Source organism: Haemaphysalis longicornis, unplaced genomic scaffold (assembly GCF_048455015.1).
Source record: "Haemaphysalis longicornis isolate Haplotype H1 unplaced genomic scaffold, Haemaphysalis longicornis Haplotype H1 scaffold_4, whole genome shotgun sequence".
Classification (NCBI taxonomy): Eukaryota; Metazoa; Arthropoda; class Arachnida; order Ixodida; family Ixodidae; genus Haemaphysalis; species Haemaphysalis longicornis.
Window position 1 is genome coordinate 116,921,033 of NW_027526361.1, and position 12,348 is coordinate 116,933,380.

At 48.4% G+C, this 12,348-nt stretch overlaps 1 protein-coding gene across 1 annotated transcript in view; it reads left to right on the forward strand.

Annotated features, from left to right (window-relative positions):
• The first annotated feature begins 46 nt into the window (after positions 1-46).
• Positions 47-12,348, forward strand: part of LOC144179303 (uncharacterized) — a 160,391-nt gene continuing 148,089 nt past the window's right edge. Inside the window, exons 1-4 of the mRNA XM_077707600.1 lie at positions 47-269; positions 1,452-1,642; positions 4,276-4,905; positions 7,450-7,644. Coding sequence (XP_077563726.1) covers positions 217-269; positions 1,452-1,642; positions 4,276-4,905; positions 7,450-7,644 — 1,069 coding nt within the window. The 5' untranslated portion in view covers positions 47-216. The remainder of the gene's footprint in view (positions 270-1,451; positions 1,643-4,275; positions 4,906-7,449; positions 7,645-12,348) is intronic.

The window sequence follows — 12,348 nt, forward strand, 5'->3', positions numbered from 1 at the left end:
AAAAAGAACGCACTTCTTGCACGAGTGTTTACACCGGCCAGGCGGCATCGCCACACGCATCGCTGTCATGTCAGCTTCCAGTGCGTTAACTTGTCGTATGCGCGTCTCGTAGTGACAAGAAGTGTTTACGTTGCGCAAAGTCGTTGATTAGTGGCTGTATTTTCTTTCTCACATACTTAAATAGCAGGAAACTCCTTTGGTACCAAAACAGCAGTCATGGCTGGCATCAGTGAAGAGAGACGCAAAGAAATGGAGGAAGAAATGAGCCGGTGAGTCCGAGTGAAAATTTTTACTTTTCGAACGTCGATTTGCAGTTAGCGCAGTAACATTAAAACGCGTGACTAAATGCAGCACTGCTCAGATCTGGCGCGTTATCCTGTCGTAGCAACACTTATAGCTTAATTAGGAGTGATCAAGAAAGATCAATACCCTTCAATGTCATCTGCCGAAACGGCGCACCTTTTGAAACGCCGTTTTAATGTTTACGTTCGTTCCGGTTGAAACTTGCTCTACTGTGAGGAAAGTAATGAGGTGAATTTCTTGAGCTAACATGTTTGACTGCGCGTCAGCTCCCTTGCAAGAAAACTCGAGAGGTTAAGCTTAGCGAGACGCGTCTTAAGAAGGCTGCGTCTTATCTCACGGCAGCCGTGAGAATTCCCTCACGGAGAAATTCTCATGGCGGTTTCCATGAAAGCTCACTGGGCTAAAACTTCCTGAATAATATCACTTCCCAACGTGACCTAACGTAACCTAACCGAACGCGTCATAACCTACCCAAATCCAGCCTAACTGCAACAAACCTAATCCAACGCAGCCCAACGACACGAAACACAACCTGTATTAAACGTAATTCGACCCAATCTAGAAGTCTTGTGCGGCGATCTCTTGATATAGTAAAAACAAGAGTAAAAAAAGCATTAATAAAATCACGATGACCGAAAAATTCTGAAAAAAAAAAAAGCACCGCAATGTCGGACTCGAACCACAGCCTTCTCGTTTAAAATAAAGTACTATACCACAGCGCTACAAGGGTAGCTACAAACGCAGCTTTTTAGGGAATATTTATCCCATAGAATGTCGGGGTAGCGTTTTTAATGAGACGCGACTCTGCCGTGAGAAATTTCTGACGCTAATTCTCGCGGTTGCCGGGAGAATAGACACTCCCTCTTAAGGAATACTCTTCTTCGTTTGTCACGTCGCTTATTAGTCACTTTCGTGCGGTAGCCGTATTTAATTATTGTGTTTCCGTACGGCACCTCCTGGTTAACTCAGTTAATAACACTCAGATGGTTGATTTCTAAATCCGCGGTTTTCGCCACTTTATTTGGTGGCAGATGTTTCTACGGCTTCTCCTTCTAGCAATTTCCGCTCGTGTTTGTTTTGCTGTTTTCGAAGCCTCCGCCTAACTTTCCCGACTAAACAACGGGGCTGATTTCGGCGCCGATCTTCAGTTTCGAGCAGGAGATATTGATGCCCGAGCCGGGCCACCCTGTTCCGGCGGCGGGCCCACCTGTCGTCGCGGTGGTTCCACCTGCTCCCCCGTTGGTTGCCCCACCACTGGCTCCGAGGCTGCCTCCTGGGCCCCCTCTACAGAGGCCCCCCTCACTGGCGCCGCCACCTCCACCTCCGCTTCCGCTGGCAGGTGCGCCCATCACACCCGTTACTAGGCGTGTAGTCACCAAGGTTTTTCACTTTTGCACCCGTTGGTTTGTCAGCTAGCCAGCTTTTGTCAGGTTAACCATGCCGTTAAACTTTTACTTTTACTAAGTGAGGTTTAACCATGCAGGTTATACTTCACTTGCGCAAAAAGACAAAAAACGAAGGTCGAGGAGAGATGACACGACACAAAGCGCAAAGCCCAAGATGACAAAGTGTCGGCTCCCCTCAGTCTTCGTCTGTTTGCGCGGGTGAAATACAGCTTGGAATACCAACACACCCAAGCCTACTCTAAATTAACCAGTTTGTTGCCGGAGCAAATCTTAGGATGTATTAGGCATCCTCCATATTTGGTGTCGGAATATGAAAATATTGAAGCTCTGTACTGTTCAAAACTTAGTAAGAACAGAATCTAGCACTTTCTGCTACCCTTTAACGAGCAACGCATATCGTTGCTACGAGATTTTAAGCGTCACAACCTTTAAAGGGGCACTGACACAAAAATTTAGCATCTTGTTTTTTTCGTTGCGATAAGTAGCTAGTGACCTACTTATAACCTGTAGAAACCTCATTTGCTTCAGCGTGCGACGGTTGTTTAATTAGAGGGATTTTAAATGCGGCCAGTCGCAGTTTCGGTTTCAGCGAGTGCCGCGAAACGATGGATTTTGTGGATTTTGTGTGAACAAAGCTGACCACGTGACCGTCGGAGGGATATCACAGAGCAGAGCCGCCGTAGCACTGTCGAATCCGCATCGACGGCAGTTTCTGCGAATGCCCCCACGTACTGATCTCGTGAGGCGCTTAATTAAAAAGCGACCATGGATGTGACGCAGGCGCTGCGAGTGCAAATGCTACCGCGGCTAAAGAACGACGCGCGACGCTCGAGGCGGTGGGTGGCAAGACGCGCGCTGGGAGCAGCCGGCCGGTCTGCCTACAGGTCCGCCTACAGATGTGTTCGGCTCAGCACTGCGGCGGATATTCGAGTGCCGCTCTCGTAAGCGGTGCAGATGACAATTTTTAATGCAACCCGCAATCGCATCATTAACTCCTTTCTCATTTAAGCCACTATGGTCGGGACTTGGGGACAATTTCGTGCAGCGGTAACAAGCTATCACTCGAGCTACCTGCGCCGGCCTGCGCCACTTCGCGGCCGTGGCCGCCGCCTGCACAGCGACCGTGCGGCTAGCTCAGTGGGCTTTTCGTGCCTCCGGCGCGTTTTCTCATCCAATGGTAATAAACAGTAATAGAAACAGAGTGCCTGGAATCGCTGTAGAACTTTGGTCGCGGCCAGCTGCCCGATTAGCTGACGAAATCACGGCGCCTCCGCCGCCAACGATCGGGTCGTTCGTTCTCGAGAGCAGAAGCTCCGCCCTCCGGCCCTCCGATTGGAGCGGCGAGCCGGGCGAGCCCGCGTAAAACGCCGGTAGTGCGGAAGCGGCAAACACAAACTCGTGACGTGTTTGGATGTTGTTTATTTACAATTGCGCGTGGTCCTCTGCTGGCTGCTCGGTTGCGTTTCGCACACTTCAAAATTGATTTTAAATATGTTCTAGGCTGTATTCGCCGCTGATATTTTGCAGATGATGTATATGTGTTCCCACCAATCTATCTCCGACGTTATCTCGCCTTCAAAATTTTGTGTCAGTGCCCCTTTAAGGCAGTGAATCTCTGACATGAAAGTTTCAGCATATTGCCCAAATTGCACCCAGTCCAGTTTCGCCCTGGAATTCATGTGAACACTGAACAACAGGGGAGCACGAGAGGCCCTTTGGCTCTTCTTTGGTAACTGCACAGTCACCTCGGTCAAAAGCACCTTTCTTAGTGCCGTAACATAATTTCGCAAGCATTAGGCCTCGGTTCAGCTAGCGGCATCTGTCGCCAGCACAACAAACTGCGTGGATGCGGGGCATTTCACTGCACAGCCCTTTAAGGAATTGGGGACGCTATCATTTGTACATCAGGTGCCGCTACCGTCTCCTCGCTGTCACAGCTACAAAGCTACATAATGGCAAGGAAAATTTGACATCCACCTCAATGCACTGTACGGCTACAAAGGGAAGCTGTACAGCTTTCACAGAAACTTCGCAGTTGAAGAAAAATTTGTCCTCGTCCAGGGTTCGAACCTGGAACCACTGCTTAACTGGAGCAGTTGCTCTACCAACTGAGCTAACCAGGAGGCTAGTTGTTTGTAGTGCGAGAGCAAATTAAGCAACAACTCGAAGTGATGGACAGGTGTTAATTGACCAGATTTAGGAGAAATCCCCAAGGTGGAGTAAGTTGCTGCGAAGGTTCGGCGATGGTTCCGGGTTTGAATCCTGGGCCAGGACGAATTTTTCTTCACGTGCGAAGTTTCTGTGAAAGTTTTACGGCTTTCCCTTGTAGCCGTAGGGCTGCATTGAGGTGGATGTCAAATTTTCCTTCGCCGAAACTTACTCCACCTTGGGTATTTCCCCTAAATCTGGTCAAAGCTACGTAATGCGCCTTGGTTTTGATGGCAACATTATTTCGTTACTTGCCTGCGCCTGCCACAAAAAGCTGTTTCGCCACCGATATGTATTCTTGCAGCGTGGTCAGGAGCGCACAAGCAAGTTCTGTAGATGTCGTTCTTTCCTCTTCCAGGCCCCCCACTTCCTCCACCCCGGCCCACGCCGCACATCCAGTTCATCCCCCACCAGCTGCGCCACCTGCGGCCACCACTGCCCCGAGCCCCCATGGCACCACCGCCTCCTTTCATCGGCGGACCCCTCGTTCCCCCACCGCCCCCGCCCTCCTTCCTCACAACCCCCGCCGCAGCGCCGGTGCAAACCCGACTTCCCGTCCCTCCAGAACCCCCAACCCTTGTGGTGGCCACACCGCAGTTGTCTGTGCCGGTCGCCGCCCCACCGCCGCCGCCACCGCAGCCCGGCCCTAATGTCATCGTTGCGGCACCGGCCGTGTACGCCGCGCCTCCGCTGAGAAAGAATGCCGCGGCGGTTGTTGCAGTGCCCGTGGCTCCGCCGGTGGGGGCGGGGACGGCCGCTGAGAACACCCCAAGAGAGACCAAGCCCAAGTCGTCATCCAAGCAGTCCTCGTCGTCCCAGAAGTCGGAGAAGCAGCGGCCGCAGGAGAAGGCGGCGAAGGGGGCCGACAAGTCCTCGGCGGCTGAAGAAGGGCCGGCTGCAGGGAAGAAGCGGCGGAAGGAGAAGCGCCTGCTGCGCGTGGCGGGACAGCAGACGTGGGAGGACAGCTCGCTCAATGAGTGGGACACGGGTGAGCGGAAAGGGGTGCCACGTGGCACAGAGTTTCATAATATATATGCTAGAGGGAAACCTGATTGATTGACTGATTGTGAGGTTTGATGCGCCGACGCAACGCAGGCGATGAGGTGCGCCATCGTGGAGGGCTCCGGATTAATTTTGACCACCTGGGGATCTTTAACGCGCGCCGAAATTTCGCACACACAAGCGTTTTTGCTTTTCGCCTCCATCAGAAAAGCGGCTGCCGCTGCTGGGAATCGAAGCCACCACGGCGGGTTTGAGGGAAATCTGCTGCCAGTGTCTCGGCGAGCCAGGCTTCAAGGAGGGAGGCGGAAAAACTTTTAATCCGGAGCATGTCAGCGCAAAACATGCTGGATGAGAGTGGCTCGCTTTTCACGGGATTCCATATGCTGCCTTCGCCAGCTGGCCCCTCGTAACCAGCCGTAGATGATCCTTCAAGGCGGGGCTGAACAGCAAGACCTCCCATTGCTCGCTAGGGGGAAGGATTGAGTTCTTAGGGGAGGAAATGCAGATGGGGAGGGGTCGGTGAGTGAGCCGGGTAAAGACGTTCCACTTGTCCTTGGCGTGGCCCGTGAGCTGGCTGAAAAGTTGCGTGTGGCTACAAAAAAACTACAGCGTTAGTGTAAAAAATTTTCTAAAGTTGTTTATTTATTTAAAAACTTGGAGCTCAAAGAGATTTATTTGTCAGAAATTATTTGAACGCGTCATGCGAGACGGACGAGAGAAAAAAGTGTTCCCTTTTTTGTTGATTTTGGCTTCAGGAGTGAGAAGAAGCCATTTGGCTAGTCGAGCCAGGTAGGTGAGGCTATGCCGCGTGGGTGTCAGAAAATGAACGCCCTGGTGGGTGCATATACTTGGTTTGGTTGTTGCGATCAGTAGCAGTAACTTAGTGTCCCGATAACTTAGAATATTGCTACCTGGATTAGCATGGAGTGAGCTGTAATCGATGGTGCAGATTCAACTTGCTGGTTTTCTTGGCGTCCTAATCAGTTGGCTGGCACTTGTGTAGAATTTGCATACGACAAAAATGCTCGCAACCTGCAAAGTATTGTGACAACTTTCATCTTAAGAATGGGCAAGAAAAAGAAGACCCTTATGCACAAAGGAAATGAAAGAATGGGGTAAAAATTCCTTTATTCAGAATTGTGGATAATTTGAAACTTCTGACCCCGTCCAGTCACTCCACCCCACATTTTTTTTAAGGCCTGTTATTTCATGAAAAAGTTTGTTCCTAAATTGATAATTTGAATTGCACATCACCATGGATGGGCTTATTATAATGACACCGTGTCACCATTATTATGTTGCTGAGAAACATCACAACGTGAGGCAGTATTATCATTGGCAAGGGGATTTGTATCGAACTGCGGTGTCGTGCTTCTAATCATAAGTGCGGCTTATTTCTGCCATGGATGCAATCGACTATCACAGGTAGTGCTACATGACGTTTCCTGTCAGCCGTGTTTGCATTGAATGAGTAATGGTGTGCACAGTACATCAGTTTTAAGATCAGAAACTTTGTGTTGTAGCAGACGAATCTTTCAAGTTGAAGTTTGTTTTGTTTTGCTAAGTATTCCAAAGTGCCCATTTCTGTTCATCTCTCCTTTGTTCGAATATTGGTCAAATAGAATCCAACTCGAAAGTCATCGATGCAGTAAATGCTGGTACCTAGAAAATAATTTGGAACTGATTCCTCCTTGGGAAGAATTAATCAGAACATGATGACCGCATGACTGCATCCCGTCCTTTACAATGCATATAATACTAGCGGTATAGGCGGGTACTCGTAAGTAACTTGTGCAGCTGCCCAACTCAACATCACGCTCGACTTTTAGCTTTGGTGACTGTGCCACTACACAGTTATATTGAGCAGAGGAAAGTCGAGGTGAAGGCATTTTGTGGCATGCATATATGCACACAGATATTTTTTTGCTGGAACCAAGTGTACATAACATTCTTTGGTAAAAAAAATTAAATATTGAAGAGGCTGCAGCTCTGCCAACAGCCGCGTACCTCAAGATGTATGACCGCATAGTGATGTGCAGTTTGAATTATCAGTGTGGAAGTGAATGTTGGTTTGAAACAACAGGCAGGAGGGGGTGAGTTTGAATTCAGGGACGCAGCGGAGGGATGGGACGGGGATGGGGGGAATTTTTCCCAGACAATGTGTAAGCAAGTGCTAGTGTTTTTTTTGGCAAAACTTTTCCCTTCCCATTAGTCGCCCCCCCCGAACTGAATTAGCGTCTCGAGTGGGGCCAGTTGGTTCATTATGAACATACAAAACAGCGCAAAAAACGAGGACTGAGAAAGAAGGGCACAAACAGCGCTCGTCTGTGCCCTTCTTTCTTATTATTCGTTTTTGGCGCTGTTTTGTATGTTCTGCCTCGAAAGAAATTGCTGGCTACACCCCTGTTAAATTATTTCAAATGTTAAAACTTACAGGCGTATGAGATGACGAGCTTTCCGTGTACATATCATGTGTTGATCGAAAAATGTGTCGTGTGTGACCTTCATTTTCTCTTGTGCGTATGTGCAGACGACTTCCGCATCTTCTGTGGTGACCTGGGCAACGACGTGACGGACGAGGTCCTCATTAGGGTGTTTGGCAAGTTCCCCTCCTTCCTCAAGGCCAAGGTGATCCGCGACAAGCGCACCAACAAGAGCAAGGGCTACGGTTTCGCCAGCTTCAAGGATCCCCAGGACTTCATCAAGGCCATGAGGGAGATCAACGGTGAGCCCGAGAATTCCCTTCACACGTATCCTCCCTTGCTCTGCTGGGGCAACCTTTTCTTTTTTTATCTCCGGTAGTGCAGGTAGCGAACTTAGCATACATTCAGCTAATTTGATGGAATAGGCTCTGTTAGCACTGCATTAACTGTTGTCCACGCCGCGAAACCGTTTCACGTCCAAGGAAGACTTGGAATATCCCCGGGCTGCAGCTTTCCAGAAAAGCAAACCCTGGCTGCAGAGATTTTGTTTTATACATGCAATGGGGTATTGTGCTAGGTGTGCGGTTTGTGATGGTCGGGAGTAAACAGATCTTCAAGTTTTCTTTCTTTCTGCGCAAATAAGGCTTGTGTTTAAATTTTAGTGCAGAGCACTTTGGTGGCTGCTACTTTGGTTTGACATCGATGTTGGCGTTGTAACCGAGTGAACGAAGACAGAAAAAAAAAAAAAGAATGGTGGAGGAAAGTGTGAGGGGGAGGGCAGTAGGCTGAGCCCGCATGAGACACTTCTCGGCAACGACGCATGGCAAGAGCGTGAGGGGGAGGCAGGGAAACATGCTGGGCAGTGGCGACACGCTGCGAGATGGCACCATATCAGCACGTACCGTCAAGCTACGGCAGTGATGTGCATTCACTTCCTGAGACGCAGTTCGTGCCGCTGACGCAGAGGCTTACCATCGCTGCCGTCAAGAGAATCTACAAGTGAGTGCTGCCTCAGTGCACTGCAGCACTCAGGAGTGAGTGCTGAACAATGAGTGGATGTGCATTGCGTCCTCCTCGTTGCGTGGCTCATCCAAGCCACGTAACATTTGCGCAGGAGGTTCAAACACGATTTACAACACCATGCTCGGCCGCTTCGGTGGTGGCGACGCGTTGCGAGATAATGGCAGAGTAGTGCGCCGTGTGTCAGCACCGTGTGTCGGCTGATCACGCTGTCACTTCCTGAGACACAGTGGCTATGTGCCGCGATCGAGAAGACTGCAGTTCGCGCTGCGTACGAATTTCGCATTAGGGAGTATAGTAATCGTGAGTAATTTTTTCTGACCACAATTTCACCCAGCAGAAACTCGCTGGCAGTGAGGAGAACATTGTCATGGGAGCTGTTTGACTGATACACTGTGGGATACATTGGTTTGTTTCCAGGGAGGTTGTTTACTTCTTTGGGCGCACTCCTGGCGAAATATAGTGAACTTTCTTGATAAGCTCATTCAAAAATCACACCATCAACTTCGTGTTTAATGTGTCCCTCTGCGCTCATTAGGGTTGCACGAAAATGGCGGGCTTTTCATTCTGCACGCAGCATTTCTTTGCGCAAAAGCGGAGTTTCCAACCTGCTTCAGTCCCATCAACACGTTGCTAACGTGGTACTCGGTAGACAGTGGTGACCTACTAAAAGCAGGCCCCGTAAGAGACCATAATCCACTTCCTAGGGTGTTTTACATTGTGGAACCTGCATTGATGAGTGGAAAAAATTATGGACGATCTCGGTACTTTCTTAAAGTACCATGTTTTAATGTAAATGAATCGACACTTTCTAAAGAACAATTTCTGAAATGCCTGAATATTTTTTGCAAAGTTACGACAAGTGTATGGTTGTCTGGCTACTAGTTATTACGGTGCATGTATGAATCGTTCAAACTGATGGCAGTGAGCGCTCAAAAGTCCCTTTCAAAAAGGTAAAAAAAATTTAGCATTCTTCTCTCCCTCTCTTTTGACTGAAATTATCATACGGGCTACGTCAGGGTAGGGCGTATATGCACGAAAACATGGTAGCATGCCGTGTTTTGGGGTGATATTGGTGCTTGCACATTACTGGTGAGCCACAGACTGCATGGAGTGGCTGCTTTGATTTGCGCGAAGGCATATTTGTATTCCCCCTTGGGAATTGACCTGTTGGGCACTTACTTGCGTTTCGTGCGGCTTTTGATGTCACCGGGCGACAATGGGTGTTGTCTCTGAAAGTGTGCTCACTGCAGTTACTGTCTTCGAGTCGCCTTTGAGCTACCATGCCTTTTGCCGCTTTAGAGGTACTGTGTTTCGTCTCTGCAATTGCATTAAAGGGACAGTGCAGTGATTTGTAAACATTGCGGGATTACTTGCGCAAATTGTAGTCTGGAGTCCCTAGGCCAAGTTTCAACCGCTCTCGTTGCGTTTACGCGACTTTTTTCGGTAGAAGAATCAATTTTTAAATGCTGTCCTCCTCTCTGCATCCTCCGTGCCAATTTACTATGACATTTCATATGACGCTCGATCGAGATGGCTTGTCTTGACTGCACTACTGCGTGTCTTGCTGGCCCTCCGACAGAATCAGCTGGCCCAGCGTTTAGTCGGCCGGCCGCCAGCGGGTCGTCGCCAGCAATTTGTTCGCTTAATTCATACTAAGCCACAATATGTTTGTGCCTGGAAGAATGTGTGTTAGTTTGTAGACTGTCTCAAGCTCTAAGTCCAAGTAGCTCCACACAAAAAATGCACATGTGGCGCTTCGCTGACTGGTACGCTAGTAGAAAAAATCTAAGGCCAATTAAAGGCGGGAGAAGAGTCAGCAAAGCTAACATGTTTACTAAGGAATTAAAATCGACCGAAACTTTTATTGTAAAGCATAAAACAGTGCAGGAAGCACTTTTTGCGCGGGGTAAACTAGCACAACGGTCAGTAGCACCACCACACATTTGCAATCGCTTTTGCTGATTGCACTAGTCACTAGAGATAAGATAGTTGTAGTATTTTGGGGTACACTTACAGCACAAGCATTGTTCAAGTAGTAGTCATCTTAGCTGCTAGGAATGCTGAAACAAAAAAAAAACAACAGATTATACGTTATATACCTTATATTTTAGTTTCTGACAGCGCTGTGGTTTTGGTGCATTGTTTTGCAATTAGCAATTTCGAATCCCCGATGGGGCTTATTATTATTATTTTTTTTGGGGGGGGGGGGTGTTGAATATTTTGTACTTAGGTAATGTTTCCTATACTGAATTCACTGTATTGCGCTTGAACCTTCATTGCTCTATGGACGAGCTGGCAGAATGCGTGCAGACTGACACTGATGCGCTGGCGATTGTTCCTTGGTGTGGTGTTGTCATAAGCACCGACTGCTTGCGGGCACAGTGCTGAATGAGCTGACCCGTGGTCTGGTGTGGACGTGCCTCTTACGACATAGGGACGCGCCAGGGGAGCTCGAAAGATGAGGGTGAAGCGCCTCGCAGTTGAGCGTCTCCGATGACGTGGAGGGCATTCAGCCACTGTGTACCCCTCTCCTAACGAATGTATTCTAACTGGCGGTCGCAGGTTTATCTGACACGTCTTACAGCGGACAACATTGCAAAGCAGGGTATGCCGATTCCTGAGATATCGAGAATGCCCAACCAACGATAACGTCAGATGCCAACAGTGTTGTTTCACAGAACGAAACCGAAACTGGTTTGAATTCCAAACTTGGAATTCAGACCAATTGAAATTGTTGCAGCCGCTGCAAACGTCGTGTGGTATTTTTCCGTCTTTCGGGCTTCATCAATTAAATATTGCTTTATGAACTGGATAAATGATGAAAAGTGTGTTTGTTTGAGCCAGTTTAGGCAACGCAAACAAAAACAGAGGTATGACAATGTCACTTCAGATGCGAACCCACAAGGTTGGCATCTTCCATTCAACACTGTAGTCCAAAGATCAAACCATCTGTGTTTGGGAGAATCATGCTGTCTGTAGTATGTTGTAAGAAGCCTGTTTCCATGGTGGCGTAATCACTCCCTCCGCGGGCGTCATCACCGAAGACCGGAACTTTAGGCAAGAAAAATCAGGGTTTTAGGCGGCTATAATAGGCACTGGAGAGTGCCATTTAGGCAAATATACGCACCAAGTACTGTCGTTTAGGCAGATACGGGATGTATTAGCATTTACTTCAGTAGTGTATATTAGAAAACATGTTTGCCGTGCAGTAAAAACAGCGGACAACTTTTGTACTGTGGGAAAGTGATTTTATTTTCTTCGTGAAAAATCATCCGCACACAAGAGTTGCTATATTAACAGATGTGCGTGAAATGCAGGGTGATTTGACACCAAAAGAAAGGCTTTTTTAAAAGCCATGACAAACCCGACCCATCTCAATGATTTGGTGCTTGAAGTTGTCTCTTATGAGTCGATAATTCTATGTGAAAAAACAACTGTCAACATCAACAGAGGTTGCGGGAGTATGCTTGTACTTCGGGACGCTCCATGACCTGATTCCATCTGTAATATCAGAATGTTTGGTGCTCAGAACATTCACCAGTACTTTTAGCACAGGGAATCCAGGAATCTTACATCAGACAGGATGGGAGAATCTCAGACAGGAATGGCTCTATCAGCTACCGGTCCTCCAGGGATGGTGGTGGATCGGTCCTGGACCTTCGAAATAAGCTCGGCATTCTTCGTCAGAGTGGCGCCCAAGCTTTCAGGTGTGGAAATGCCTTTTGCTAAGAGTGTGAAATAAGCGCCTAAATGTGCCAAGTCATGTTCAAGTGTAGCGTGGTGTAAATAATTTGGGCTATGACGTTTTTGTCGGCTGCAGAGCTGTTAATACCATCGGCGAGCGTTTTTGTTGTAGTTTTCTGCCCTTAGCCAAGTTTTTTAAGGGGTAACAACAGGCTCTGGTGGGAGAGGCACAATCGGTAACTGCTGATTTACGACACAACTGCACCTCGGTGAAAGAACGGGCTCCTCCGCTCTCAACA